The sequence below is a fragment of the Lagopus muta genome, chromosome 1 (genome assembly GCF_023343835.1).
Source record: "Lagopus muta isolate bLagMut1 chromosome 1, bLagMut1 primary, whole genome shotgun sequence".
In the NCBI taxonomy this organism is placed as follows: domain Eukaryota; kingdom Metazoa; phylum Chordata; class Aves; order Galliformes; family Phasianidae; genus Lagopus; species Lagopus muta.
Window position 1 is genome coordinate 78,383,293 of NC_064433.1, and position 27,833 is coordinate 78,411,125.

Consider the following 27,833-nt stretch of genomic DNA (forward strand, 5'->3'; position numbering starts at 1 on the left):
AAATGCTCATGTGAGAATTTTTCTGTATGTATTATTCTTCTAAGCCACGTATATTCCATATTCCATGCATTGATCAGTGGATTTGTTTCTGCAAAAGACTTCAGTGGCTAGGGTGACCACACTGGTGACTTATGTGAGTGCACGTAATTTGGTTACTCATGTTTTGCTGTGCAAATGCCTTTTGCAGAAAAGGGATAGAAAAGGAATAGTGCCCATACTAAGACTTGCCCTGGGACATCTGAGTAATGGAAAACCCAGTGGAAATGCACGTGTGTGTTTACATAGGGCAGACATTTGTCTCTTTAATTAAAAAAAATGTTTTTTGTTTTTTTTTTTTGCTTGTTCTGTGTTTATACTTTACAATATAAGCTGCACAAAGCTTATCTGACAATATCTGGTTATTTGCTTTCATGAACGCACTTTTTGTAAATGAACTTTTTTTGTAACAAACTGGCACTTGAAAATTTTTTGCCTTCATTTCAGGGGAAGCAAATTCTGCTTGTGAAATGATTTTTATCACCTGACTTCTGTTTCCTCTTTCTGACTTTGCAGTGCCTCAGAAGACTTTTTTATCTAATTACTTGTCACTTTGAGCAATAAAGTTTTTTATTTTTCTTCTTTCTCTTGTAAAAAATAAAGTAGATGCACTTTAAAGGAACGGTTTTATTGTACCATGTGAAGAATTAACATTCACTCAGTATCCCTGCAATTAGCATGACCCTTGTATGAAGTAGAAGAGCATAGCAACGCATAGAAGACTAATTACTGTCAGTTACATTTCTTAGGTTTCAGTCTTTCATGTAGTTGAATCCTTGATATTTTCAGAAGAATGCTTGCAGCATCCTAACAAAAACAAAACTAGATCTTGTTTGGCATGTAGAATGAAAAGATGAAAAAAAAGGCTATGTGGAAAAAGCTTTTCAATGGCTCTTCTGAATGGAGCACTCACTCTAGAGGAAGTCTTCAACCCTCAGTATAGACGCAAAAAGGAGCTTAATTTCTTTTTTTCATCAAAACTTATTAGTCATATTTTTCTAAAGACAATGTTAAGAATTTTTCTCTTTAAAATGCAAAATACATGAAAGAAATGGTTGTTTCTTCTACTTACACTGTTTAAGAAACTATATTTTCATCCAGAAATAAAGGAAATTTTAGTTTCTAATATATTTATGTCACCAGTACAAACTAGAACGCTGCAAACTCCATTAAAGAGTGCTTAGTTAGCTTCCTAGACTCAAGAACTGAAGAATTTAAGCATCTTTACAAATGTTTAAAATGTATGTGTTTAAAATACTCTATCTGTCATTTGAAAATAGCTTGAAAGTTGCCTGGTAATTATAGGATAAATTTACAATTACCAATCAGCATTTGTGTGGGTGTGAATAAAATATTCATCACAAAAAACATTAGCTTGTTTCAAACCTCCCACACTAAAATGGGATGGTCTCACAGATCTTGTCAAGGAAATTTGTGTGAATTTAGATGTATAATAAAATCTCACAACCTTGAACAGCATCTCACAACCACAGTATTGCTGCAGATCTGCTGAGTAATGCACAGTGGTTCGTAGGAATATTTTTTGTTAAATGGAGAGATAAATCATAGAATCATAGGATGACCTGGGTTGAAAAGGACCACAATGATCATCCAGTTTCAACCCCCCTGCTGTGTTCAGGGTTGCCAACCAGCAGACCAGGCTGCCCAGAGCCACATCCAGCCTGGCTTTGAGTGCTTCCAGGGATGGGGCATCCACAGCCTCCTTGGGCAACCTGTTCCAGTGTTACCACCCTCTGAGTGAAAAACTTCCTCCTAATATCTAACCTAAACCTCCCTTGTCTCAGTTTAAAACCATTCCCCCTTGTCTTATCACTATCCACCCTTGTAAATAGTTTTACCCCCTCCTGTTTATACGCTCCCTTCAAGTACTGGAAGGCCACAATGGGGTCTCCCTGGAACCTTCACTTCTCCAAGCTAAACAAGCCCAGTTCCCTTAACCTTTCTTCATAGGAGAGGTGCTCCAGCCCTCTCATCATCTTAGGATGCAGTGAGGGACCATGTCAAAGGCCTTGCAGAAGTCCAGGTAGATGACATCCATCATCTTTCCCCCATCCACCAACGCTGTCACTCCATCACAGAAAGCCACCAGATTGGCCAGGCAAGGTCTTCCCTTGGTGAAGCCATTCTGGCTGTCTAGGATCATCTCTTTGTCTTATACGTGCCATAACACGGTAACCAAGAGGAGCTGCTCTGTGGTCTTTCCAGGCGCAGAGGTGAGGCTCACCAGCCTCAAATATGACGAATGCTTCACTGTTCTCAGAGCTCCCTATTGTGTTACATCCTTAAAAACAATGTTCTGGCTTACATGAATCCTTGTATTTTGTTTCTATTTTCAAATCTTTGATTAAGGGAAGAAATGGAATTCAGTATTCTGAGCACCTTATGATCTCTAAGAAAATAAATGCTTCAGTTTTATTCGAGAGCAAGCCTGTGCCAATTCACTGTTTATGAATCTGTCCACAGGAAAACATTTTCCTGCTATTTTATAATATTTAAAATTAACTTCACTTCATTGAGGTGGCTTAATTCCCAGTGTGAACGTTCTTACATTACTTTGCCTTTTCCCCAGATTGGCTTATACAGGTTTGGAAGCGACTGAATCTAAATCAGGTTGAGTTTTCTGATGGCATAAAGGAATTAAATTCATGAAGATACACAAGTTCAACTACACTTTGTGATCATGAATGTAGACTTTTTTTTTCACATGGCAGTCTCCATTCATGCATGGGTCTATAAACTTTTAGGATCAGCGTAGACTCATGTATGTATTTCTCCTTACTGAAATCACTGAGGGCTTGGTGAAAATTTTTCACGTGTGTTTTGTGGGAAAGACTTTGTTTTATTTGCTTAATTGAAACATCTTGTTCCATATAAAATGTTGACTTTTTAGTATCACGCTGCAATTTTCTCTAAGGCAGCAACCTGCTTAATTCAGTCTGCTATGCTGACTTAGCGTGAAACAGACGAGCCACGATTTGCAAAACTGATGAAATGGACTTTACACCTGAGCCTTACCTCTCTAATTTGCAACGTCAGTATTTTTCATACAGATTTGCAAATCTGATGAACTATCATTGCTGAGAAAGAAAACGGACCACTTGGTCTCAGACAGTTTTGTTTTGTCAGCTGGAGTATTAGGAAGCCCGTGCTGGGATGGTTTAGTCCTACTGCAAGGGCAGCCTCACCACATCAGAGCTGCTGTCATGTGACAAAATAATCAAAAAGGCACATTAATTACTGGCTACTGTGGGTGTTCTGGGGTGTTTTGTTTGTTGCTGTAGCGCTCAGGAGCAGCAGCCATTTGCACTAGAAAAATAACTGTCAGGAGAAGGGAGACGAACAGTTTTTCCTTGACGAATGTTAGTTTAGACCAGGCACGTCCAACCTGCAGCCCACAGCCTACACGTGGCCTATTATAGCCATTACTGCATGTGCCCCCTGCCTTGCACTATCTTGGCAGAGGCTCTGCCCTACCCAGCAGCATGCTGTAGCCACACAGCCATCGCTCAGCAACATCCAAACTCTGGTGTACACTGGGCGCTGCCTGGGCTGTAAGCAGGGCAGGGCAGTGCTGGCTCTTTGCCCCTGTCACAGGCACACAGTTGAACTGAAACCCGTGTGTATGACACATGGCATGCGCTTCTTCCACTTTGTGAGGACAATGCAGTGATTGCTGATACTCATATTTTCAATTCATTGTCTCAAAAAAAGGGGAAAAAAAAGAATAATTGTGGATGAATGAAGAATGTTTGAAGAAGAATGGCCAGTTTAATATTTTATTTTCAAGACAAACATTATGGCAATATACTTAATTTGTAAGGAAATTGTGTCCGTCTTTAAAGATTACTATTTGAAAGGATAGCATGCAGACACATGCTGCTAAATTCAATTAATATCAAGGAATGCTTCGTAAAGACAAAATAGTGGAGCTGAAAAAGTCTGTCATGTCAACAAAAACTTTTTTAAAAGGCTACAACTCAAAAGGACTCTATTGTAAAAGCTAGTTATGTGGTAGGGAATCTGACTGCAAAAAAAAATCAAAACCATTTACTGACAATGAGTTTAATAAGCAACATATGAAAAGCATGGCAGATATAATGTGTCTTTATAAAAAAGCAGACCTTTCTAGAATCAGTTTGTCGCACTGGACCATAGCCAAACAAACTGAAGAAACAGGAAACTGTTAAAAGAAATTTGGAGAGTGAAGCTGGTAATTTCAAATCTTATGCTTTGGTGACACATGAAAGCACTGATGCTGCAGGCACGGCTCAGCTTGCCATTTTCAAGAGAGGTACTGATAACAAGTACAATATCACTGAAGAAATTATTTCTTTGGTGCCATCAAAAGACACAACTGAATCTCTTAATTTGTGTGAAGCAGTAACAATTATGTTAGAACAGTTTTCTTTAACCTTTGTCAACATGTCTGGTACAGATACTGATGGTGCCCTGGTGACAACTGCTAAAAAAGGGGGTCTTACAAAAGTTACTGGAAGGCGATGCAACTGCTGTCAGCAACTCATGTTTGATGAAATGGTGCTGCATCGTTCAACAAGAAAATTTACACACAAAGCTTTCAAGATCAGTGAAGTCATGAAAATCATCAGCAAAGCTGTGAATTTCGTGATGGTTGCCCTGCAGCCTTCTCTTCTCCCGGCTGAACAAGACCAGTCTGTCTTCATAGGGGAGGTGCTCCAGCCCTCTGATCACCTTTGTGGCCCTCCTCTGGCCCATCTCTAACAGCTCCCTGTCTTTCTCGTATTGGGGGCCCCAGACCTGGACACAGTACTCCAGATGGGGCCTCAGAAAGGGCAGAGTAGAGAGGGACAGACACCTTCCTGCCCCTGCTGGCCCCCCTCTTCTGATGGAGCCCAGGATACCATTTGCTTTATGAGCTGCAAGAGCACACTGCTGGCTCACATTCAGTTTTTCATCCACCAAGACACCCAGCTCCTTCTCTGCAGGGCTGCTCTCAAGGACTGCTCCTCCCAGTCTGTATGGATGCCTGGGATTCCTCTGGCCCAAATGCAAAACCTTGCACTTTGCTTTGTTGAACCTCATTAGATTCACCCAGGCTCACCTTTTGAGTCTGTTGAGGTTCCTCTGAATGGCATCCCTTCCCTCCACTGTGTCAGCTGCACCACTCAGCTTGATGTCATCAGCAAACTCTCTGAGGGTCCACTCAATTCTATCATCGATGTCATTGACAAAGAAGGCAAAGAGCACTGGTCCCAAGACAGTCCCCTGGTGGACACCACTCGTTACCAGCCTCTGCCTGGGCACAGAACCATTGATCACCAGCTTCTGTCTGCAGCCTTTCAACCCATTCCTTATCCACCCATCAAATCTACATCTCTCCCATTTGGAAATAAGCATGTGATGAAGGACCACGTCAGAGGCCTTGCACGACTCCAGGTAAATGATATCGGTCGCCTTCCCTTTCTCTACCAATGCCATGACTCCATCATAGAAGGCCATCAGATTGCTTAGGCCTGACCTTTTGCTGGTGAAGCCATGCTGGCTCTCTTGGATCACACACTTCTTCCTTATGAGATCTAGAATGTCATCCAGGAGGATCTGATCCATCATTTTCCCAGGCACACACTTGACACTCACCAGCCTGTAGTTCCCCAGGGTCCTCCTTGCTCCCTTGCAAAGAAAACAGGAAAGATTATTTGAAGTCTTGCAGGTGAGTCTCTCTAAGGAAAGATCTCTGTTAGGTTGCTGTCTTCCCTCTGGAAATCCTGAGTTCCACGATGTTTGCTCGGGTATTCACACTGCAATGTGGTGGGAAGGGAAGGTTTTCCCAGGCCGAGAACAGAAGGGGGGGTGCTGTTCCTGACTCAAAGTCCGTACTCAGCTGCCACTCACTGGAACACAGTGATCATTGCAGCTGACACACACTTCCTTAAATCAAAACGTTGGTTTGTTTGTCTCCTAAACTTTATGCTACAATATATTAGCACAATTTCGAATTTCAGTAATCTTAACGCAGTGTTATTGTAGAACTGAATAATACGTTCTAAGAAATTTCTCTGTAGTCAGCTCTCATCCACAGTTTAACAATAAAGCAAATAATTCTCCAAGAAATCAGACATAATCCACTTAAGCATATGTTTGTTTGTTTGTTTGTTTGTTTTAATTAAGTAATAAGGGCATTACATGGTACACTGTAGCATTAGCATTATCACAATATGAAGTATTTCATAAATATAGTTTGGATTACTGTTTCTACTCTTTGTAGCTGTGATATGATGTATATAGGACTTTCACAAAGATGGCTTTATGTTTTTTATAAGTATGTTTGCACTGATTTCAACGCAGCCATATTTACCCCATAATCACTTACTTGAAAACATTACTTTCCAGGAGTGCTGGTAAAAGCAGCAGCAAGCCTAGTTTCACATTTGGAATGTGTGGTTTTGCTAGGTAAGTGTTTGGTAGATCCATAAGGCAAATGAGTCCTTTCTCTTTTGCAAAATGAGAATGTTGTAGGGATGATTCCTGAGATCCTTTACAGATCTATTGGCTTACTAGGTGAGTCTTTTGTTGAAGAGTCCCAAGGCAGAATTTACACAGTCAGGTTTATTTTAATTGTGCATTATTAGTAAAATGAGAGAAACAGGTCTCTGGCCTGAACTCACTACTCTTCACCCTTTTCCTGGGATCTACTCACCAAAAATTAGGCATGAGATAAGGTCTGTTTCCCCACAGGATTTTCAGAAAGCTGCTGGCATTTCTTCTACTCTGTAAAGAAGTCAGCACTGTGTATTTTGGAGTATCCTCTGTGACTTGTAAGCTGAGAGAAATGTTAGTGGAGTGCCATGGCAGAAATGAAGGGACCATCACACCGTCAGTGATGATATGCAGGGCACTGCTATACAGTTATCCTACCTTCCAAGGAAGAATCTCAAGGATGTGAGTACGGTTTGCAACACCACCAATCTTAGTGACGACTGAATTTATGTAGCAAATGAAGATACACAGTCTATCAGAAAGTGCAGTGCATCATGAGACCTTAGCCATTTGTTAAAGAATTGAGTAACTATATTTCTAACTAAAATTTCCGTACGTCAAAAAAGAATGTTTGAAAAATAAATCTTTGTTTCAGGATGCCTGGAAATTTTTTAAGATAGTGTTCTACTTTTGAGCAATAAGGAATCTAGAAACATCTCCAAAGCCTGCATACACCAACACTGTGGAAGTGCAGTCTCCACTGGTGGAACACTGATGTGTCAAGGATGTCTGTCTCAAGGCTTGTGCACACAAAGGCTGTTTCAACAGCATTTTGAGACATTAGTACACTGTTATGAATATGGCCTTGTCCCTCTCCTTATGACTTTCCTTTGTCTTCACTCTGCCTTTCCAAGCTGCCAAGACAATGGCAATAAATATTTCCTCGTGTCAGTGCTTACCCCTCTTTGCCCTATTTCCAAGGCTATAAAGCAATAATGAGATGAGCTACATAGTACCAACCACAGCAGCAACTACAGCTCTGGAAAATATTAAATGTAGCTGCCTTAATTTGCTGTGAGCCTCACCTCTATGCCTGGGAAGATCGTGGAACAGATCCTTTTAGAAGACATGTTAAGGCATATGAGGGACAAGGTGGTGATCTGAGACAGACAGCACACCTTCACCAAGGGAAGTCCATGCCTGACCAATCTTGTGGCCTTCTGTGATGGAGCATTGGCATCAGTGGATAAAGAAAAGGCAACTGATGTCATCTAACTGGACTTTTGCAAGGCCTTTGACATGGTCCTCCCCCACATCTTTATCTCTAAATTGGAAAGATACGGATGTGAAGGGTGGACTATCCAGCAGATAAGAATTGGTTGGAAAGCTGCAGCCAGAGGAGTTGTGGTCAATGGTTCTATTCCAGGTGTAATCCATGATGAGCAGTGTCACCTAGGGATCTGTCTTGGGACTGGTACTCTTCAAAATCTTCATAGATAACATCCATCATGAGATCAAGTGCACCGTCAGCAAGTTTCCTGGTGACACCAAGCTGAATGATGCAGTTGATACAGCAGAAATAAGGGATGCCACCCAGTGGGACCCTGATAAATTTGAAAGGTGGGTCTACGCAAACCTAATGATACTCAACAAAGAGAAGTGCAAGGTTTTGCACCTGAGTCTAGGTAATCGCAGATGTGTATCCAGACTAGGAGAAGAACTCTTTGAGTTCCTGAGCCCTGCTGAGAAGCCAGCAGTGTGCACTTGCAGCCTGGAAGCCAACGGTATCCTGGGCTCCATTAGAGGAAGGGTGGAAAGCAGGAAGAGGGAGGTGATTGTCCCTCTCTACTCTGCCCTCATGAGGCCCCATCTGGAGTACTGCGTCCAGGTCTGGGGGCCCCAGCTCAGTAAACATGTTGAGATTTTGGAGAGGGCTATGAAGATGATCAGAAGGCTAGAGCAGAAATCCTATGAAAACAGACTGAAGGAGCTGGGCTTGTTCAGTCTGAAGAGGTAAAGGCTCAGAGTAGACCTCATTACATCCTGCCAGTATTTAAAGAGAGATTGTAAACAGGAGGGAAATCAACATTTTACATGGGTAGAAAGTGATAGAACAAGGGGGACCATTTTAAACTAAATGAGGGAAAAATTAGATTAGATTGCAGGGGGAAGTTTTTCACAGAGAGGGTGGCAAGGTGCTGAAACATGCTGCCCAGAGAGGCTGTGGATGCCATGCTCCGGGAGGAGTTCAAGACAAGGTTGGATGGGGCTTTGGGCAACCTGATCTAGTACTTGATCTGACAGCTGACAACCCTGCCTGCAGCAGGGAGGTTGGAACTTGAAGATCCTTGAGGTCTCTTCCAACCCAAGACATTTTGTATTTCTATATTTCTATGAAATGTTTCATATCTAATGCTGCGCTGGCTGACAAGTCCTGTCATGAAATATCAGTTCAGTCAGATCACATTTTTTCTACTTAGATCCCAGATTCATTTCTAATGAATCCCAGATCCCAGATACGTTTCTTGCACTGTTTCCTAGCCAGGTTCACTGAGAGCACAAAAGCAGACTTATCAGCCTTGCTTTATATTCTTTCAGGCTGGCTGTCCTCAGCTGGAGATCTACCCAATGTGAAAACCAGTATTAATTACCTCTCACTAGCATTTTTTTTTGCCTGATATGTATAATGATGTCTGAAGTGGGAAATGAAGAATGAAGAACGAATGGAATTTGGTACCATTGACAAGTACTTGTTGAAGAACATACATGAGGACCCTGTAAGGTTTTGTCTCAAAACACACAACCCATACTCTGTGGTGGGGTTGTGGTTAGAGGGCCTTATCGAAGGCTGTGCCCAGGTTACATATCCTTAATCTCCAAAACAAAGCACACATGGAGACAAGATCAAATAAAAGTCAGGCACCTTATGGGGGTGCTCCACCTGGTTGACCAGCTGAGACCTCAAAAAATGCCTCCTACACATTTCAGGAAAGTTCTTGGACCTAAGCAGAGCATGTGTGAACAATGACACCATCCCTTAAGAATCCAGAGCTGCTGGCTCTATAAAAGCACCTACTGGGAGAGGCCCCACATCAACCTTTCACTTTTGGATAAAAGAACTGAAGATTCCATCACTGGATCCTTAGGTATCATATTACCTCTTCCTCTTTTTCTTTATTTTCCTATCTATCTATCTATCCGTCTGTCTGTCTGTCTTTCATACCAAGCAGATGCACCAAGCCTTGTACGATTTTCACTGTCACTGAATTTGCCTGGTTTTGCTCCTACATGTGGTCGTATTACTTTTTTTGCATAGTTTTACTATCTTTTTGACTCCTATCAAGGACAAAAAAAGATATTTTTTTTCTACTCAGCTTTGGATAGAAACAGATTTTGTCTGTTTAGAAAAAAAGAAAACTTCAATTTTTCCTGCACTTTGGGTAACAGAAGGGTGAAACAGCCGCTTATTCCAATACTCAGCTATAGTTTGGGGTCAAATTTTCAAACTGAATTTCAGCTGAGGACTTCTGGGAGCAGGAGTTATTTTTTCCTGCTATTTTGGAAAGAAGAAGAAAATATCATGTGCATAAAGTAACCCTGGCTTACTAACCTTTTACAGGAGCAGATGTGAATGAGAACTGTTCCGCCAAACCTAACAATTCTAAGCCCTTACATCCCTTCCAATGTTGCTTGTGAACAGCAATTAACCTACAATAAATAATGTATTTGAAATTAGCTTCTAATTAAACATAGCATTTCTTCAGACATCTATGCTGTTTTTTGTGTTTTTTTTTTTAAATGAATTTAGAATTTGCTTTTTTTTTTTCCCTTTCTTTTTTATCTGTGTCAACAGAAGGATAAAATCGTTCCCTTAATTTTTCATTATTTCTTGATTGGTGTATTTTTGGGTGTTTTCAAATCTTTGGCACATGTAGGTCAGACCAGTTAATTAAATCTGTTGTTCTGGTTTGTTTGCAAATCATAACAAAATTAGTCATTATGGAATTGATCAGTACCTCTTTGTACAAAAGGTAAATTGAATAATACTTAGTAACAGTACACAGATTTGGCAGAGGGGATTCCCAGGTATTTTGACATAAATGTTTTTTAATAGGTAAAAATGTGTTGCAGTCACCAAGAAGACAACAGCTGTACAGCACAATCTTTAGCACAGAGGAAATCTGCTTTTTGTCAAATTACTTCTGCTGATGAACAAGGAGAGACATGATTAGCCGGTGTTTGCAGACAAGGCATCACTGCACTCCCCTCTGTGCAACTCTGCCAACTTCAGTGCCATGAACGTAGTCTATAGAATTGTAGAATCATAGAATGGTTTGGGATAGAAGGAACTTATTTAGTTCCAACCACCCTGCTATAGGCAGGGACACCTCACACAGGTTGCTCAAAGCTCCATCCAGCCTGGCCTTGAACGCTTCCAGGGAGAGGGCACACACAACCTCACTGGGCAACCTGTTCCACTGTCTCACCACTTTCATAGTAAAGAATGTCTTTCTAATATCCAGTCTAAATCTATCCTCTTTCAGTTTAAAGCTATTTTCCATTGACCTGTTGCTACATGCCCTTCTAAAAAGTCCCTCACCAGCTTGCCTGTTGACCCCCTGCAGGCACTGCAAAGTTGCTATAATGTCCCCCAAGAACGTTTTCTTCTCTAGGCTGAAAAACCCAAACTCTCTACACCTGTCCTCATAGGGATAGTGCTCCAGTCCTCTGATAATCTTCATGGCCCTTCTCTGTACCCACTTCAACTGCTTCATGTCCTTCTTTTGTTGGAGGCCCTGGACACAGTACTCCAGGTGGGATCTCATGAGAGCAGAGTTAAGGGGCAGAATCACCTCCCTTGACCTGCTGGCCATGCTTCTCTTGATGCAACTCAGGATATGGTTGGTGTTCTGGGATGTAAGCACACATTGCTGGCTCATGTTCAGTGTTTCATCAACCAGCACCTCCAAATCAATCTCCTCATGGACTGCTCTTAAGCCAGTCTTGGCCCAGCTTGTATTTGTGCTTGAATTGCTCCAACCCAAGTGCAACACCTTGCACTTGGCCTTGTTGAACTTCATGAGGTTGGCATGGGCCCACCTCTCAAGCCTGTCCAGGTCCCTCTGGATTGCATCCCTTCTCTCTAGCATGTCAACTGCACTACTCAGCTTGGTGTCATCTGCAAACTTACTGGGCGTGCACGTGATCCCTGAGGAGCACCACTCATCACCAGTCTCCACTTGGATATTGAGCCGTAGACTGCAACCCTCCAAGTTCATCAAATCCATTCTTCTCCAGTTTGTTAACAAGCATGTCGTGCAGGACGGAGTCAAATGCTCTGCACAAGTCCAGGTAGGTGACATCAGTTGCTCTTTCTTTACCCACTGATGCTGTAACTCCATCAGAAAAGGCCACCAAGTTTGTCAGGCATGATTCGTCCTTGATGAAGCCATGTTGGTTACCAGCAACCACCTCATCTTTATTTTCCATGTGCCAGAATCTTATCTCTGCTTTCTAATGCATAGATTGCTCTATAAAACCAAACACTAAACGAGTCATCAGTGTCAGTGAAAGCAGGGTCAATCACTCAGCATTATCTTCTCTGTAAATTCTTTATGCTTCCTTTAATGCTCCTTTAATTTAGGGAACTAACATTTAGAGACTCGTTGATTCTTGCTGCTGGAAGCTCATTCGCTATTGGTGATATGCTGTCTTCTGCCTGGAAGAAGCTGGTGAGAAGATGGGCATTTACAAAATAAGAAGTGGGTTGGAAAGGAGCAAACCCACATTTTTTTAAATGCCCTTAATTCCAGGGAAACAAAGAGGATCATAGAATCATAGAATGACCTGGATTGAAAAGGACCATAATGATCATCTAGTAGTTTTTAATGGTGTTAAGGTCAAAAGACTGCATTAAATAAATACATAACATTTGAAGAATATCTTGTTATGTCACCGTTAACATACACAGCATCACATGCAGCATACATATGTTTTCAGAAGCGTCTGCAGAGACAAACAGCTGTGTATCTAGCTGCCTTTTGAGAGGGTACAATTCTCTTTATGAATTAAAGGAGAAAAATTGGTGATGCCAATCCAGATTCTCCAGCATACTCTGCAGCACAGAATTCCAACAGAAATTGAAGCATCTGTGACTGATACATTATTCCCAAACAGCCTCACACTCATTTTCCCTATACCTCTATGATAGGAGAGTACAATCATCAGCGTGCAGGGGTGGACAAAAGGAAGGCCTGCTCTGTATGTCAGAAGTCTGTATTAAATTGACCTGTGTGTTCAGCAGTTTTGACCAATAAGAGTTCTTTTGAAATCCAGCTGAAAGGATAAAGCTGTGCTCCTTCATACTGTAAATACACTAAGAGTCAAGTTTTGGCTATAGCTTCTGAACTTCATGGCTGTTTATCCTAACATGTTAGGTCCAGTATTAACATGACTAATCTGTCTGGTAGGATGACTTTTTAATGTCTCTTCTACACCTTGGAGATTTGCAACTCCTATTGCCCATCCAGGCAGACAAATAAATATCTTACATAAACAGTGAATATTTGAGTTACTTGACTGAAACAAGAATCTGTAACCAGAATAGCTGGGAGGCTTCTATTTCACTTACACAGGGCTATGCTTTCTCACTTTGCCTTTTGTTCTGTACTTGTTAAGAGGCTTCTAAATAATTAAAATCCTTTTGCAAAAAATTTATGAAGCAATAGAAGAGCAGATGACAAAAGATAACAAAATGCAAATAACAAGAAAACATACTTTTTTTTTTTTTTTTTTTTTTTTTTCAGGCTTGTGCTGTGATTTGGTGGTGGTGCCTTTGTTTTTGTTACTGTTTTTTGTTTATCTGTATGCTTTTGTTCCAGAAAAAGAAGGCACTGATAAATGAATAGAAGATTTTTTAACAGAACCGTTGTTCAAACACAATCCAGCAGTGTTTACTTGGTAGTATATCTGAATGGAGCTAACTCCTTGTTGCTGGTTCTGGCAAAGAAATCAGAGCTTTTCTAGTCTGCAAATGGCAGAATACCAAAACATATGAGGCTGTGTTCCCAAATATAAGGAGTTTCTTTCATTAGTGAAAGATACTAGCAATATATAGGATTTGCATTTCAAATTTTCTGTCTATTGAGTATAATTCTGTTACTAGAGGTGCTAAAAGTCAGAGAGATGAGGGGTTTTTTTTTGTTTTTGTTTTTGTTTTTTGTCTCTGTTTCTAATTTGTTTTGTGGCCTTAAGGCATGACAGTTCACATCTCTGTGCCTCAGTTTCCTCAACTGCAGGTTGGAGACAAAAAGAGCTACCTCTCTGGGCTGTTGTGGGGTTGAATATATCAGTATTTTTGAAATGACTGAGGCTATCATATAGAACTTCTCTTCATCATGGAAGAGTTATTAAGGCACATGCAAGATGAGAAGGTAATCCAAAACAGCCAGCAGGGTTTCATCAAGAGCAGATCATTCCTGACCAATCTGGAGGTGGGCTTTTATGAGGGAATGACAGCTTCAGTGGACAAAGGAAGGGCAACTGATGTCATCCACCTGGACTTGTGCAAGGCATTTGACATGCACCACATCCTCTCTAAATTGGAAAAATATGAATTCGAAGGGTGATGAATAAAGAGTCTGTTGCAAGATCACAACCAGAGTGTTGGGGTCAATGGATCTATGCCCAGGTGGAGGCTGGTCACAAGTAGTGTGTCCCAGCAGTCAGTCTTGGGACCAGTGCTCTTCAACATCTTTATCAATGTCACGGACAGTGTGATCAAGTACACCACTCAGCAAACCAAGTGGTGCAGTTGATATGGCAGAAGGTAGAGATGTCATTCAGAGAGACCTTGGTAAACTTGAAAGGTGGGCCCATGTGAACATAATGAGGTTCAACAAGGCCAAGTACAAGGTGTTGCACTTGAGTTAAGGCAATCGTAAATATGCGTAGTGACTGGGAGAAGAACTCCCTGAGAGCAGCCCTGTGAAGAAGTACTTAGGGACCCTGGTTGACAAAAAAGCTGGACACAAGCCAGCAGAGCACGCTTGCAGCCTGGCAGGCTATATGACATTCTGGGCTGCATCAAAAGAAGAGTGGTCAGCAGGCAGGTGATTTTTCCCTCTACTCTGCCCTTGTGAGGCCCCATTTGGAGTACTGCATCCTGGTCTTGGGCTCCCAGCTCAAAAAAGACATGGAGTTGCTGGAGAATGTCCAGAGGAAGGACACAAAGATGATCAGAGGTTTGAAACACCTCCCCTACAAAGACAGACTGAAGGAACTGAGTTTGTTCAGCTTGGAAAACAAAAGGCTCAAGGGAGACCTGATTGTGGCCTTCCAACACTTGAAGGGAGCTTATAAGCAGGAGGGGGACTGACTTTTTACATGATCTAAAAGTGATAGGACAACAGGGAATGGCTTTAAACTTTACTCAGAGGGTGGTGAGGCACTGTAGCAAATTGCCCAGAGAAGCTGTGGGTGCCCCATCCCTGAAGGTGCTCAAGGCCAGGTTGGTTGTGGCCCTGGATATCCTCATCTAGTGACTGGCAACCTCACTTATGACTGGAGGCTTGCAACCAGATGATATTTAAGGTCCCTTCCAAACTAAACCTTTCTATGATTCTATGAAAAAGATGCTGCAATATCCAGCTCTTTCAGGAGAATATTGCCTAATTCCTGTAACAGTACTATCCCCAGACAAAATCAGTTTTGGATTTCATATTGGCTGCTAGTAACAAAAATACCAGAGGACTTACAACATCCTCCTGAAGCCTGGCAGCACATGCGGGGGCATCTGCTCTTCATGGTCAGTCACCCTCAGCAGCAGTGAGCTCACTAGTCACACTCTGTGACTCATGCTGGGGATGAATTTGTCAGAGACTGAATGTTAGGAATGACTTGAAGAGTCTCCTTCTGGTAGTTTTATTTTTGTTTTAATCAGTGCTTCCTTTGTCTTGCACATGACTATTTCATGGGAGTGAAAATAATATAATTTGGGATCTGTTATGTTAGCTCGGATCTCCTTCATGGTGATGTTATGATGCACTAATGCTCCAAGCCATCTTTTTTCTTAGATATTCTCTGATCTCCTCTGATCCTGGAGGTTTACCTTAAATGAAAGCATCAGGAGAGAGGATCCCAACTGCAGTGACAGTGACCAAGTCAGTATTCTAATTACTCAACCTCTCTCAACTGAGTTTTTACTTTATATCAGGCCTTGCTCCAATCCAATTTTTATCATCTTATTGGTATGACCCAGGAGAATAGAAGTGGACATCTTTGAGCACAGGCTAACAATTCACATATGAACCAGGCAAATCACATTTAGCAAACGCACTATTTCTTTCAGGAATGGCACTGACACAAACTTGCAAACAGCATGGCAAGTACAAGGCATACAAATATCACTGGTGCTAAAAATCAAGGCAGAAAACAGCATCTATTTTGAATGATTTCAGCTGGTTGCGTAAGCTTTGAGCAAATTTCTAGCCTTGTATAGCCCTGGAGTCATCACACCATTCTGTCCTACAGTCCTGATGGAGAACATGAACACAGAAACTGCTGCTGTGATCAGGCTCTGAGTTAACACAGTGCAGGATGAATTACTGCCTCTGTTAGATTTCAGTGTTTGCAACAAAAGCACACAGTGGCTGTACCTTGTATTCGGTGGGGAAAGAAATATACTACTAGACTTAGCAGGTTTTATCCCTGTGAGTTTCAGCATTACAAACTTTGACTTCAGTGGTTAAAGCAATTTTTTGCAGGTGTAGCATGCAGAAGCAATGAACTGCAAGGTAAGAGGTGAAGGTCACATCCTGATTAGGATGGAGCTAATTTTTATCACAGCAGTTTGTATGGTGCTGCATTTTGGATTTGTTACCAAAACAATGCTGATAATACAACGTTTTAGCTTGTGCTAAAGAATGTTTGCAGTGTCAAGTCTTTCTCTCCCTCAAGTAAATAGATTTCAGAGGGCTGGGAAGGGATACAGGGCAGACAACATGAACTAACCGAAGAGATATTTCATACCACATAACACCATGCTTAGTAACAAAAAGGAAGAGGAGGGACTTTCAGGCAGTTAATCTTCTGCTTGGGAGCATACCAGGCATGTCCATCCACAGTAAGTGGTGAGTGATTTGTTTTCTCTCTTCTTCTTATTTAATAATTTTTATTTCAACTTTGATCTCAAGTTCTACTCATTTTTACTCTTCCTCTGTCCCACCAAGGGTGGTGGTGGTGGACAAGTGTAGGAGAACTTGTTTGGTGTTTAGCTGCCTGCTGAGGTTAACCCGCAATAAGCACACTGACTGTCTTGGCCAGTGGCACCTGCACAAACTCACAGGTGACACCATAGCTGGAAAGCCATACTCCAGAGCCTGACTTGGCCTGGCCTGGCTGCTGGGGAGGATGGGAAAGACGGGGTAAGCTTGTGTGCCTCTTTCACCATTACCTCGTGTGCTACATGTGACCAACCTGGAGAGGCTATGCTAAGGGAAAACACTACCTGCTTGGCTTACTCACTTCCAGCAGGGCTATTTTCCTCTTGGCACGCAAATATCGATAAGGATATGTCCAGAGAGGTTGTGTAGTCTCCCTCTTTGGAATATTCAGACACCACCTGGTCACAGTCCTGGGCAAACAGCTCTATTTGTCCCTGCTTTGAGGTTGGATCAAACAACTCCCAGAGGTCCCCAACAACCTTGGCTGTTCTGTGATACCAGGATTCTATGAAAACAAACCTAGATTTGCTGTCATTGCAGGTCTACCTTTTAGCAAATCCCAGATTTCCTTATAGCTGATGGATGATGATAGGCCAGGGCCAATTTGGGCCATGGATGTGCCCAGCTCAGGGAGTGAGTATGGCTGGGCAAGGCTGTGGAAAACTGGAGTCCAGCCCCGCTGCAACCTTGCAGCTGAAGATGTTAGTGGCTGTGGGGGTGACGTGGAGTCCTGGGTGGGTTGAGGGTAGGCATGGTAGCTAAGTCTGGTTGTGCCCTTGGGGCCCATCAGCTAGCTAGCTCTGCACAGATCCTAAAAATGGCAAAGAACGTCTCTGCACACCCACTATATTCCTTAAGACTGTCTTACATGGTCTACGCCTAAGTAAAGTTCACATGAGTGGCATGGCAAGACACAGACAAGTGAAAACAAAAAATAAAAAAATAAAAAATGGAGAGGTCTGACTTACAGACAGGATAGAAGAAGTCTAGAGTTCTCCAAAAACATAGCAGCAAGAAGTTCTGACAAAGCAGCCCTGGTTAGTCAGGCTCTTTATTTACAAGCACACACGGTGATAAATACTACAGTCAATCACATTTTGGGCCAATCCTGTGATTTTCAAATGCATCTTTATTGACTGGTTGATTTAGCTTAAGTAGTATGAATTTTTAAAAGAACCTGAAGCTAATCAACACAAAAAAAGAACTACCGTCATTGTTTCGTACAGTATTAATCTAGCACAAAAACAAAAGTAAATGCCACAATCCAATTAAAAGAAATGTAAAGTAACTAATGCAAAGTGTCAATTCAAACGTCGCAAACAGCTGAGATAAGTCCCATTCTTTTTACTTATAAACCCAGCAGCAGGAGGGGAAAAGAGGTCGGAACACAAAAAAACACAACCCAGATACCAACTCTTTCTCTCTTACGTGTGCCTAAACACAAGTTGCTTTGAGACAACACACAATCACATGCTTAGCAGCACACTATGTGAGCAAGTGGGACAGTGGCAAAGGGCTGTATACAATCTGCCTCTATCTTCTCTTTTACCCTAAAGAGCCTTCCGAGTCTATTCTCTACTTCAGAACATTCAGAGCTTCCTAGAAGAGTAGACTGACGTGCATTTGCACCCCAAGGATGTTAAAGGAGAGTAACTGAAGGAGAGTGGTCCAGTAAAAGAGGAAGTTATGTAAACTTGCAGCAGATACAAGTCCTCCAAACGTGTTTACTCCAGATGAACGTGATAGAACAGCAAACCTGAAATTCACGATGAAAAATGCCTGTAGAAACCCACCTATTTCATCCTTTATTCCCCCACTTCATCCTTTATTCCCCCGTTTTCTGTTTCTCCTTTATGACTACCTTGCCTGGATTCTTTGCTTCCTTTTCTTCCATTCATTTGCTACTTACTGTACCACACAGGCAGCGAGTCTCCTGCACTACACTGCATCCCTGTCCTTCACACTCCTGCTGTTACAGGAGTATTAACGACTCCTGCTTCACACCCCCAGCCTCATTTTCCATCTTCTCTGTGGACCAAATCAGAAAAGGCTGCAATCTGATTTCCTGTCTCCACAACCATAGAAGCACTCATCTTGATCTATCATTCCTGAGGAATGCAGAGAACTGGATTCTAACTTTTTCAGGTAAATACAGTAAACACCCTCAACTTATTTTGGACTCTGCCTGTCTCCTTCATCTTTCTCGTCTTTTCCTCCCACTTGATCCACCCCCTAAATGTAGGAATGCTTGCAATAATTCAGGTCCAGTTATTCCATTTTTAGATAAAACCTCTAAACATTCCTGAAAGTCAGCTCACTTGCCAAACCACAGCCCCTCATCTGAGTTATGGCAATTATGGGAAAATCTGCTGTTTGTGCCACCAAGAAGTAACTGCTTTGGCATGACAGCGTAAGGTTTGCACAGGACAGCATCTATCTGGTAACTTCCATAGAATCATAAAATGTCCTGGGTTAGAAGAGACCTCAGGATCATCAAGCTCTAATTCCCCTGCCATAGGCAAGCTTGCCAACTGCTAGATCAAGCACTAGGACAGGTTGTCCAGGGCCTCACCCAGCCTGGCCTTGAACACCTCCAAGGGTGGGGCATACACAACACTGGCTTAAAATAAAGTAAAAAATGTCAACAAAAAAAATAAAAATAAAAAAACCTACAGAGAATCTTTTCCTCTTCCCCTTCATGTCTAAAAGCACCTCTCGTGTCAAAGAGTGACACTGCTGTCCAATCACAAAAAGCAAAAGACACACGGGAGGGACTGATCTCTTCTGTTTGTGCAGATGGTGCAAGATCTGTACAGGGATGAGACATGGAAGGGAGGGCTAAACCCAAAAGATTTCTGCCAACTTCAAATCTGCAGAAGATTGGTGCAAGGACAACACTGGCGGATAATTTTCTGTGTTCACTAGTTACAAGACCACCCCTAGTTAACTGTATTAATGCACTGCTAGGGAGACTAAACTTAAATAGCAAGAAAAGCACTCTCACTTGTAGGTTAGCTAGAAACTGGAACAGACTATCTAAGCAGTCTCCAGAGTCTGCCTACATGACTGTCTCTAGGAATAAATTGGATGAATAGCTATGGACATGTTCGGTATACTCAATCCTGCCTCAATGCTGAAGTGGGCTAGTTGTTCTCCTGAGGTCCTTGTTTATGAGTTCAGCAGTTAGCTTCACTGAAAAGAACAAAAGAGTTGTCTCAAATTGTTCTGTCCAGAACATGCAATTAGAAGAACAATGGAAAAAAATATTCCTCCCTTCTTTCCCTCATCCTCTCCATCTCTGTATCTCACAGCTGAGTAGCTCCCAGCCCTCAGAGTTGGAGGCTGGGAGTAAAATGCATTCTAAAATGGTGGAAGCAACAGGAAATACAGTAGACTTGGTACACTTCACATATAGCAGCTAGAGTGAGGACTATCAGCACAGGACAGCCTTGTATGGTCAGGGTGAAATATTTCACAGCTTACTGAATGCTCATAGGTATGCAGCCTGTGCCATGGGTAAGGTGCGACAAGATCAGTGTACAGGTTCCAGGCATGCCTTCTGCATCCAATGGAAAGGTTACACATGAACAACCATTTCCCTCCTGTTCATTCACTCTCCAGGAGCTCCACTACACTGGCTTGTCTAGCAGCCTCCAGTACCAGCTAGCAACTTCCAGCTGCATAAGGGAAGAGTACAAACAGTGGATTCTCCCATTCCTCAACACAGAACCTCTTGTTAGCCTATCAGTTCACCATTTCATTTACAATACCCCCACCCTCCCTCCCCTCAACTTAAAAATAATGGTTATAATTAACACATGGAAGATGATGGCACTGTGCATGTGGTTAACTTCCAGTCCTCTTCCCCTCTTCTCAAGCATTCTTCTTCCTCCTCTTCAACACCCTCCCCCTATTCCCCAATCAGTTCCATCAGTCCATCTCGCCTGCATGCCTGGGGGACTGCTGCTCACTTGCCATAGACACTCTCATCACTGTAGGCCACGTAGAGAAAATAGTCCTCCTCGTGATTATCCTGCAAGGGCAGAAAAGAAAAAAGTATCAAACCACAGCCCCGTAGTTCTTCACTACATATGAGAAAATCCAACAAGGAAACCATTGTAGCAAAAAAGAGGCGTAACCTTTCTGTTTGCACTGATAGCTCCACATTTTCCTAAGAGAATATATACAGAAACTCCCTCTACTCACAGCTCAACCTCTAAATTTAGACACGTCATATTTTTGGATACACTGGATTTACTAGAAAAGATAGCGTGCTGCAAATATGCAACAGAAACAGCTCTGACTGTTGCAGGCTATGCAGCAGAATGTCAGCACTGACATAACCTTAAGATCAGGAGGAGTGACTTAGGAGTGCTCTAACATTAAAAACAATCTCTGCATACTTTGGTATTTGATAAATGTTGTTACATTTGTCATATTTCAGAACACCTTACTAAATGGCTGTGATACTAGTCCACTTTTATACAGGGGCAGTAAAGCTGAGATGTTGAATGATTAAATGGATACAAAAAGTCTGCAGAATGCCAGACAGTCTTGATCTCAGCTTTAGATAGTCAGATGTACTTATTTCTACATAGCCAGATTTGAGTAGTTAATCTTACATCTTCATTAGTCTACATATACAAATTATCCAGTCATTGTCAAAAAGTGCTAGGTCAAATAAGGCTTGCAGCACCAAACTGGAGCTCTTCTATTAAAAACCACTAGCACAGCCCAAGGAGAAATCAAGGAGAAATCAATCCAGGCTGCAAAGCAACCATGATATAATTAATGCCTATGTAACAGAGGAATGATGGGCACAGAATATGCCTTCAAAGTTAAGTAACACTGCTTAGTAGAAATATTAGCAAGCAATGTTCACAATGTCCTTATACAGTACAAGCTAGGAAAAAGTACTCCTGACCAAAGATATAGTATTCTTTCAAAATGCATTTATAGACATTTAGTTGCAGAGTGATACTGTGTTCTTTTACTGCTAAGAGAAAATTTATTTTGTATTGAACAAGAAGAGAAAGATAGGTCAGACCTACCTCATACAGCTGACCCATGGTAGCACTTGTGGGAGGGATGGTATTATTGACAAAGAAGAATAGCGCATCCTCTGGCCTCAGGTGGATCCGCTTTCGGATTAAGAAGTAGAATTGCCCAACTGAAGACAAACAGAGGAGAATGCCTCAGACACAAAGAGAATTTCCAACTAAGCATGGCTGTTTTCTTTCGAGAATGAAGTGATGGAAGTCACATACTGTATGTAAAAACTAGGGAAAATGGACAGTGTGGAAAAGCAAGTAGGAACTGTAACAATATTAGCAGCCAATCCACACTGAACTGACAGTTTCACAAGTTAATCAGTACTGCTTCAGACCACCACATTCTCTAAATCCATACCCCAGCTATTATGGTATGAATTGTTCTTCTGCAGGGATTAGTGGAAGACTTCTAACTTGCTTAAACTCTGTACATCAAAAACATGTTAAGAGAATTTTCACAATGTAAATGGGTTGCAGTTCCTGAAAACAAACTCCTTATTTATTTGAGCTATTCTGCATAAGAAAGTATTCTGCAATAAGTTACATACTGCAATGAGAGGGGAAAAAAAAAAAAAAAAAGAAAAAAAAAAAAGCTGTTCCTGTAACTTATTTATGTTCTCAAATGAAAACAAATGTAATCACACAAAGATGTTCACGAACACTCAGAAAAAAAAATCATGGTCATGACTCCAACCACAGTAGTGGAAAACAATGAGAATATTTCAAGAACTTGTCCTTTCCTGCAGCAAGTATACCTGAGCTACGTCATCAGTGACTGATGATTTCACCACTGCCTGTGATACACAATTCAGTCATTTTCACCACAGCTGGAAGTCACATTGACACACACGTATTATTTTAGTCACTGTGACACCTACAGTCTCAAAGAATTCTGCACGTTGTAATCTAGACTGTAAGATACATAGATACAATAAGTACAGCTGGGCAAACTGGGGTAGTGATAAAATGTTGAGTCCTGCCTGAATTTTTCATTTTTGGTGATGATCACATGAACTAAAGTCACTTAATAAGTCCATCTTAATGAAAATCAAGAACAGAGGCAGACTTTGTTACCTGTGAGGTCAGAAGGCACAAGATACTTCCTTTTGTCTAGATCAGGTACTCTGGCTTTTGGTGCTTTTTCCACAATTACCTGATGAGGTAGAAAGAGACAAGGTATGGGCATCATTAAAGAAAATGAACCAAAGAAATAGAAGTTGAAGAACGCAATACCCCTTGAGAAAGCTGGTGCTACCAGGCCTTTAGAAATTCCTTTCATCCCTAACAAATACACAACATTAAAGAATAGACAGGTAAGAAGAAGACAGCAAATCACTGGCAATCTCTGTGCTGGGAGCTCAGGACTACAGCAGTAAGCACAACGAATAAAAAGTGGAAAGTGGAATAAGCATAAAAATAAACCATAATTGCCAAGGGAAAAATAATAATAATAATAAAAAAAAAATCAGGTCACCTTGATAGTCTTAAGGCAGGTTAATTTTGTATGAGGGAGCTACCAGGAGGCTACTACACAAATACAAGTAAATTGAGCTGTTTCCAAGTTACATTTCAACCTGCCTGACACAAAATCAGCTCCATTCCCAGTAGTCCCATATCCTAATTTCCACATTCACCCACAGCGATTTAGAATGAAGCAAAGAATTAAAAGAGAAGCTACAGCTTACTGAGGAAGGTTTTTTTTTTTTTTTTTCAAATTGCCAGTTCTTCAATAGTTATCTTCTGCTCTGAAATTCATATCCCTTCAGGTTATTTCATCGAATCACAGAATGGCTTGGGTTGGAAGGGATCTTTAAGATCATCTAGTTCCAACTCCCCTGCTACAGGCAGGGACATCATACTAGACCAGGTTGCTCAAAGCTCCATCCAGCCTGGCCCTAAACGCCTCCAGGGAGGGGCGCCCACAACCTCTCTGGGCAGACTGACCTGTTCCAGTGTTTTACCACTCTCACAGTAAAGAATTTCCTCCTAATACCCAGTTTAAATCTATCCTCTTCAGTTTAAAACCAGCTCCCCTCATCGTGTCGCCACATGCCCTTCTAAAATGCCCCTCTTCGGCTTTCCTGTAAGGCCCCTTCAGGTACTGGTAGAACACTATACAGGTCCCCCCAGAGCCTTTTCTTCTCCAGGCTGAAGAGCCCCAGAGAGCTTCTCTCATCCTGTCCTCACAGGGGAAGTGTTCAAGCCCTCTGATTGTTTGTGGCCCTCCTCTGGACCTGATCCAACAACTCGATGTTATTTCCCCTATTTAATATAGTTACACACATTTCTTTATTTGTATAAGTACATAATGAATAAACAACACATCACCACCTGGACTTACAGAGACCTTTGGCACCAAATACTAATCCTCATTATACATTGACATAAGAAAGAATAAGCTCAGCAGCTTTGAGGTCAGAGAGGTGAAGAGATCTCCTGCTACACAGAACTTTTTGTTACCAGAGCTAGGCAAAATGCTTCTCTCTGAAATAGGAACTATTCCAAGTGACTTGAATATAAAAAGGTTTGGAAATCTTTCCAAAGCTTGGTGATATGTTTCCATGGAAATACTGCGTGCATGTGGAAAGAAAATGCAGACATTGGTGGCAGTTGTTATTTTTTCCTGGTATGTATTTTTGATCAAGTAGAGAGATATGTCACGTGCTTCAATCTAAATTCTGCAGAAACCATTTTCGACCTTCTAACAAAAGAAGCTCAATTTTCTGAACTTTCTAAACTTTGTAATTCTGCTAGAACCTGTGATTGTATACAGCCTATGTGAAACACTGCGAGACTAATTTCTAAGGACTCATGCTCCCAGCCCTTTGGCAACCAAAATCAGCAGCTGTGTCAGTTGTACAATAGAAAAGGCTGAACTGTCGTGCTTTGTGCTTCCTCCTTCTTTAGGAGGAAAATGGTGTTGACACATCAATGAAACAGTATGCCAAAGGAAAAAAATGTGATGAGCTTTGTGTATTAACTTGGAAAAAGTGCCACGCCAACCAAACTCTCCTCCTTCCAGATCCAAGTATCTGCAAAGCATATCACACAGTAGAGATGCTGGCTTGGACATCTTTGTGCTGCACTCCATTTAGATGCCTCCAACACAGCCAAAAGCCCTGAAAATTCTGTTTCTTTCTAAAACACATGTGTAGTTTGCTAGTGCAAGAACTTCAAGAACCTCAACTACTAGGCAACTGAGCTCTTTCAGATTAAGTCTGTGTTAGGACATGCATTTCCATACAAGATACAACTGGTAAGTATTGTGAAGGAAAGGCACAATCTCACTACACAGATGCAGGCTGACCAGCAACAGTACTTTGCCTGTTTTCTTATCCTGAAATGCTACAAGGTAGTATTTAACAAATTGCAGCAGAAAAAAAAGCCTTTAATTTTTGCTTTCCATTTAGAAGACTGGTAAGCAGAACTGCTAGGTAGCAGCAGTGACAGAACCAAACTGACTCAAAAGGATGGCATTTAGCTTAGTCGCTAGATAAAGGAAAAGAAGATAGAGGGTACCTTGATTTATGCCATGGCTATGAGGACAAGGTGAGTTTTGGGGATTCTAAACACCTAGAAAGGATTCAAATCAAATCATAAAGCTTGAGACAGATCTTCTTACAAAGAGTAAGGGAAAAATGGAGGTGTTTTCCTAGACTATAACTGTAGTCAGTTTCCTTGATAACCCAGGTAGGTATCTCTTCTAAAGGTTACTTTGCACGCAGAGTCAAATCTACAAAAACAATCCAAAGGCCAGATAGATATTACCTTCATATCTCTTACTGCTGGGAGGTGACTCTGGTAACAATGTTCTGGGGCAGAATGCTGAAATTGTCTAATTTCAGCAAAATGCTGAGATGTATCACGACACTGAAGTGTTGGCAGCCAAAGGGACACTGTTGTTAAGGATCATACTGCTGTGAAGGGCAGTGACAGAACTGATGTAAAAACCATTTGCTGCACTCATTTGTTCCACATGCAGCTGCGACAACAAGCCTCCAACAATACACATCAGGCCTCTCCAGGCAGTGTTCTCACTTTTCCTTAGCTGCAGCACACCTCACTCACTTTGATCCTGTTTTTGTCCATAACACTCTGCTAATGCCCCTCTGTCTTGATATTTCTACTTCCTGCCACACCAGGTCTGTTGCTGGGCTCTCCACATGTTTCTTCCAGTTACTTCTATCATGACCTGCTGCATAATCTGCCATGCTGACCCTCAGTTTACAGTTTGCCTCTCTCCTGACCAGCTGAGCCCTCTGAGTTCCTCATTTCAAAAGACAGAACTGCATACACTATATGTTCAACCTGCTCTGATGTGGTAGGGGCCCCAAAAATGACTGGGCAAAACGTACCCAAATTCTGACTTTCAAAAACTTCTATCAACCCAGTTGTGGGCCTTTCTCAAGATGAAAAAATGGCCCCATCCTACAGGGAAAACCTAAGGTGTAACAGTCCTTTTGCAGTCTGCATCTAGGACAGAACTCTCCCAGTGGCACTGGAGAGAAAAGCTGTAAACCATTTATCAAAAGGGGACAAAAAATAAAAAAATAAAAAAAAAAAAAAAAAAAAAAAAAAAAAAACATTAGTGTTACTATTTCTTTTGGCAATTATTATTACAAATTATAAAGCCAGGAGTTTTCCACCAGGATTCCAGAGGGACCTAAGGATAAGGAAGGAAAGTTTAGCTAGAAGATGATCTTGTTTTCCAAATGATGTTTGTTGTTTTGTTTTGTTTTTTTTTCCACAGGATGATTAAACAAGAGAAGAAGTAAGACTGAGAATTATTATTTAGCATCCTTTTTTTTTTTTTTTTTTTTTTTCTTTCACGCAAAGGAAAAGAACGGAGAACGACTATACTGAAGAGCAAGCTCCAAAGAAAGGTAAAAAATAAAAGGAAAACATTTGATTTAGGTCTTTTTTCTTACAAAGCACGCCTGTTTTACTCATTCATTGTTCTCCTCCATTTTCCCAGAGCAAGCTCCTTCCCCATCCGCCAGTCCCACGCACACAGGCTGCCATAATAAGATTAACAGCGTTCTTGCAGTCGAATTACTGCGGATGCCTGAAAAAAGACCCCCACACCCACCCACAGACCTTGGCGTAAAACAACGAATACGTTCGCACTAAAGAGAAAGCAGTCTGGAATTAATATCGAAACGTCAAAGTAATCATCTTTCCTAATCCCGTTTTTCTCAGAGAAAAGAAGCAAAGCAGCAGGCGGCAGCGACAAGGACAGCAAAGAATGGCGATGTCTGCACAGCTAGCCCGAGGGCAGCGCTCGTCCGGCACACTCACGGGGACTCTGTCGGGGTATTTCTTCCTGATTTTCTCCCCTTCTTTTTTCCTGTACTCGAACGGGTGGTCTTCCTTGTACTGGAACTTCATGATGCGACACCTCCGAGCCGGCCACCGCTCTCCCACCGTCACCTACGACTCAGCAAACCCAACGACACCCGCGCAGCTCGCGCAAGCCGAGCCCAGCGGAGCGCAGCTCCGTGCCGTGCTGCTGCGTGATGTCACCGCGACGCGCCCTCCCCTTCCGCCGCCGCCGCCATTGCAGCGCGGTGCGGGCGCTTGCAGCCGGGGAGCGCGTCGCCCTCGTGCGTGTGTCTGTGGTGGGCGTTTGCCTTTACGTTGGGTTGCTGTGCGTTTCGGGTTTTTTTCGTGGTAACAATTTAAAAAGAACAACGACAAAAAAATCCGCAGAAACACAGCCGCCAAAATGAACGCGAAGTGCGTGACTCAGGGGTTATCCACGCAGCCGCGCGCCCGTCCTCACGCACCGACCTCCGAGGTGTCCCCGTGCGAGCGCCTTCATGAGGCTGTTCTGTACGTGGTTGTGAGCTGTACAGCGGAGGAAAAAGGGAAAATAGAGGGCTAGTTGTTGTGTCTGTCCCTGCTGTTAGCAGATCTGGGTTGTTCTGTTTATTCTCTTTTCCGGTTAAACAACAAGGGAGAGGAGGCGATTTGAGGAAGTGGGGGCGCAGTGTGTTTTGTAACTTGTTTTAAGGAATAGTTGATTTGAAAAAGTAGAAATACCACG

At 42.0% G+C, this 27,833-nt stretch overlaps 1 protein-coding gene across 1 annotated transcript; it reads right to left on the reverse strand.

Moving 5' to 3' along the window:
• Positions 1-17,847: 17,847 nt before the first annotated feature.
• On the reverse strand, positions 17,848-27,315 carry GABARAPL1 (GABA type A receptor associated protein like 1). Its single transcript, XM_048958662.1, has 4 exons — positions 27,086-27,315; positions 22,862-22,940; positions 21,788-21,906; positions 17,848-20,769 (listed from the first exon to the last, which is right to left on the reverse strand). The coding sequence occupies exons 1-4, from the start codon at positions 27,173-27,175 to the stop codon at positions 20,704-20,706; spliced, it is 354 nt and encodes a 117-aa protein (XP_048814619.1). The 5' UTR covers positions 27,176-27,315; the 3' UTR covers positions 17,848-20,703.
• Positions 27,316-27,833: the final 518 nt, after the last annotated feature.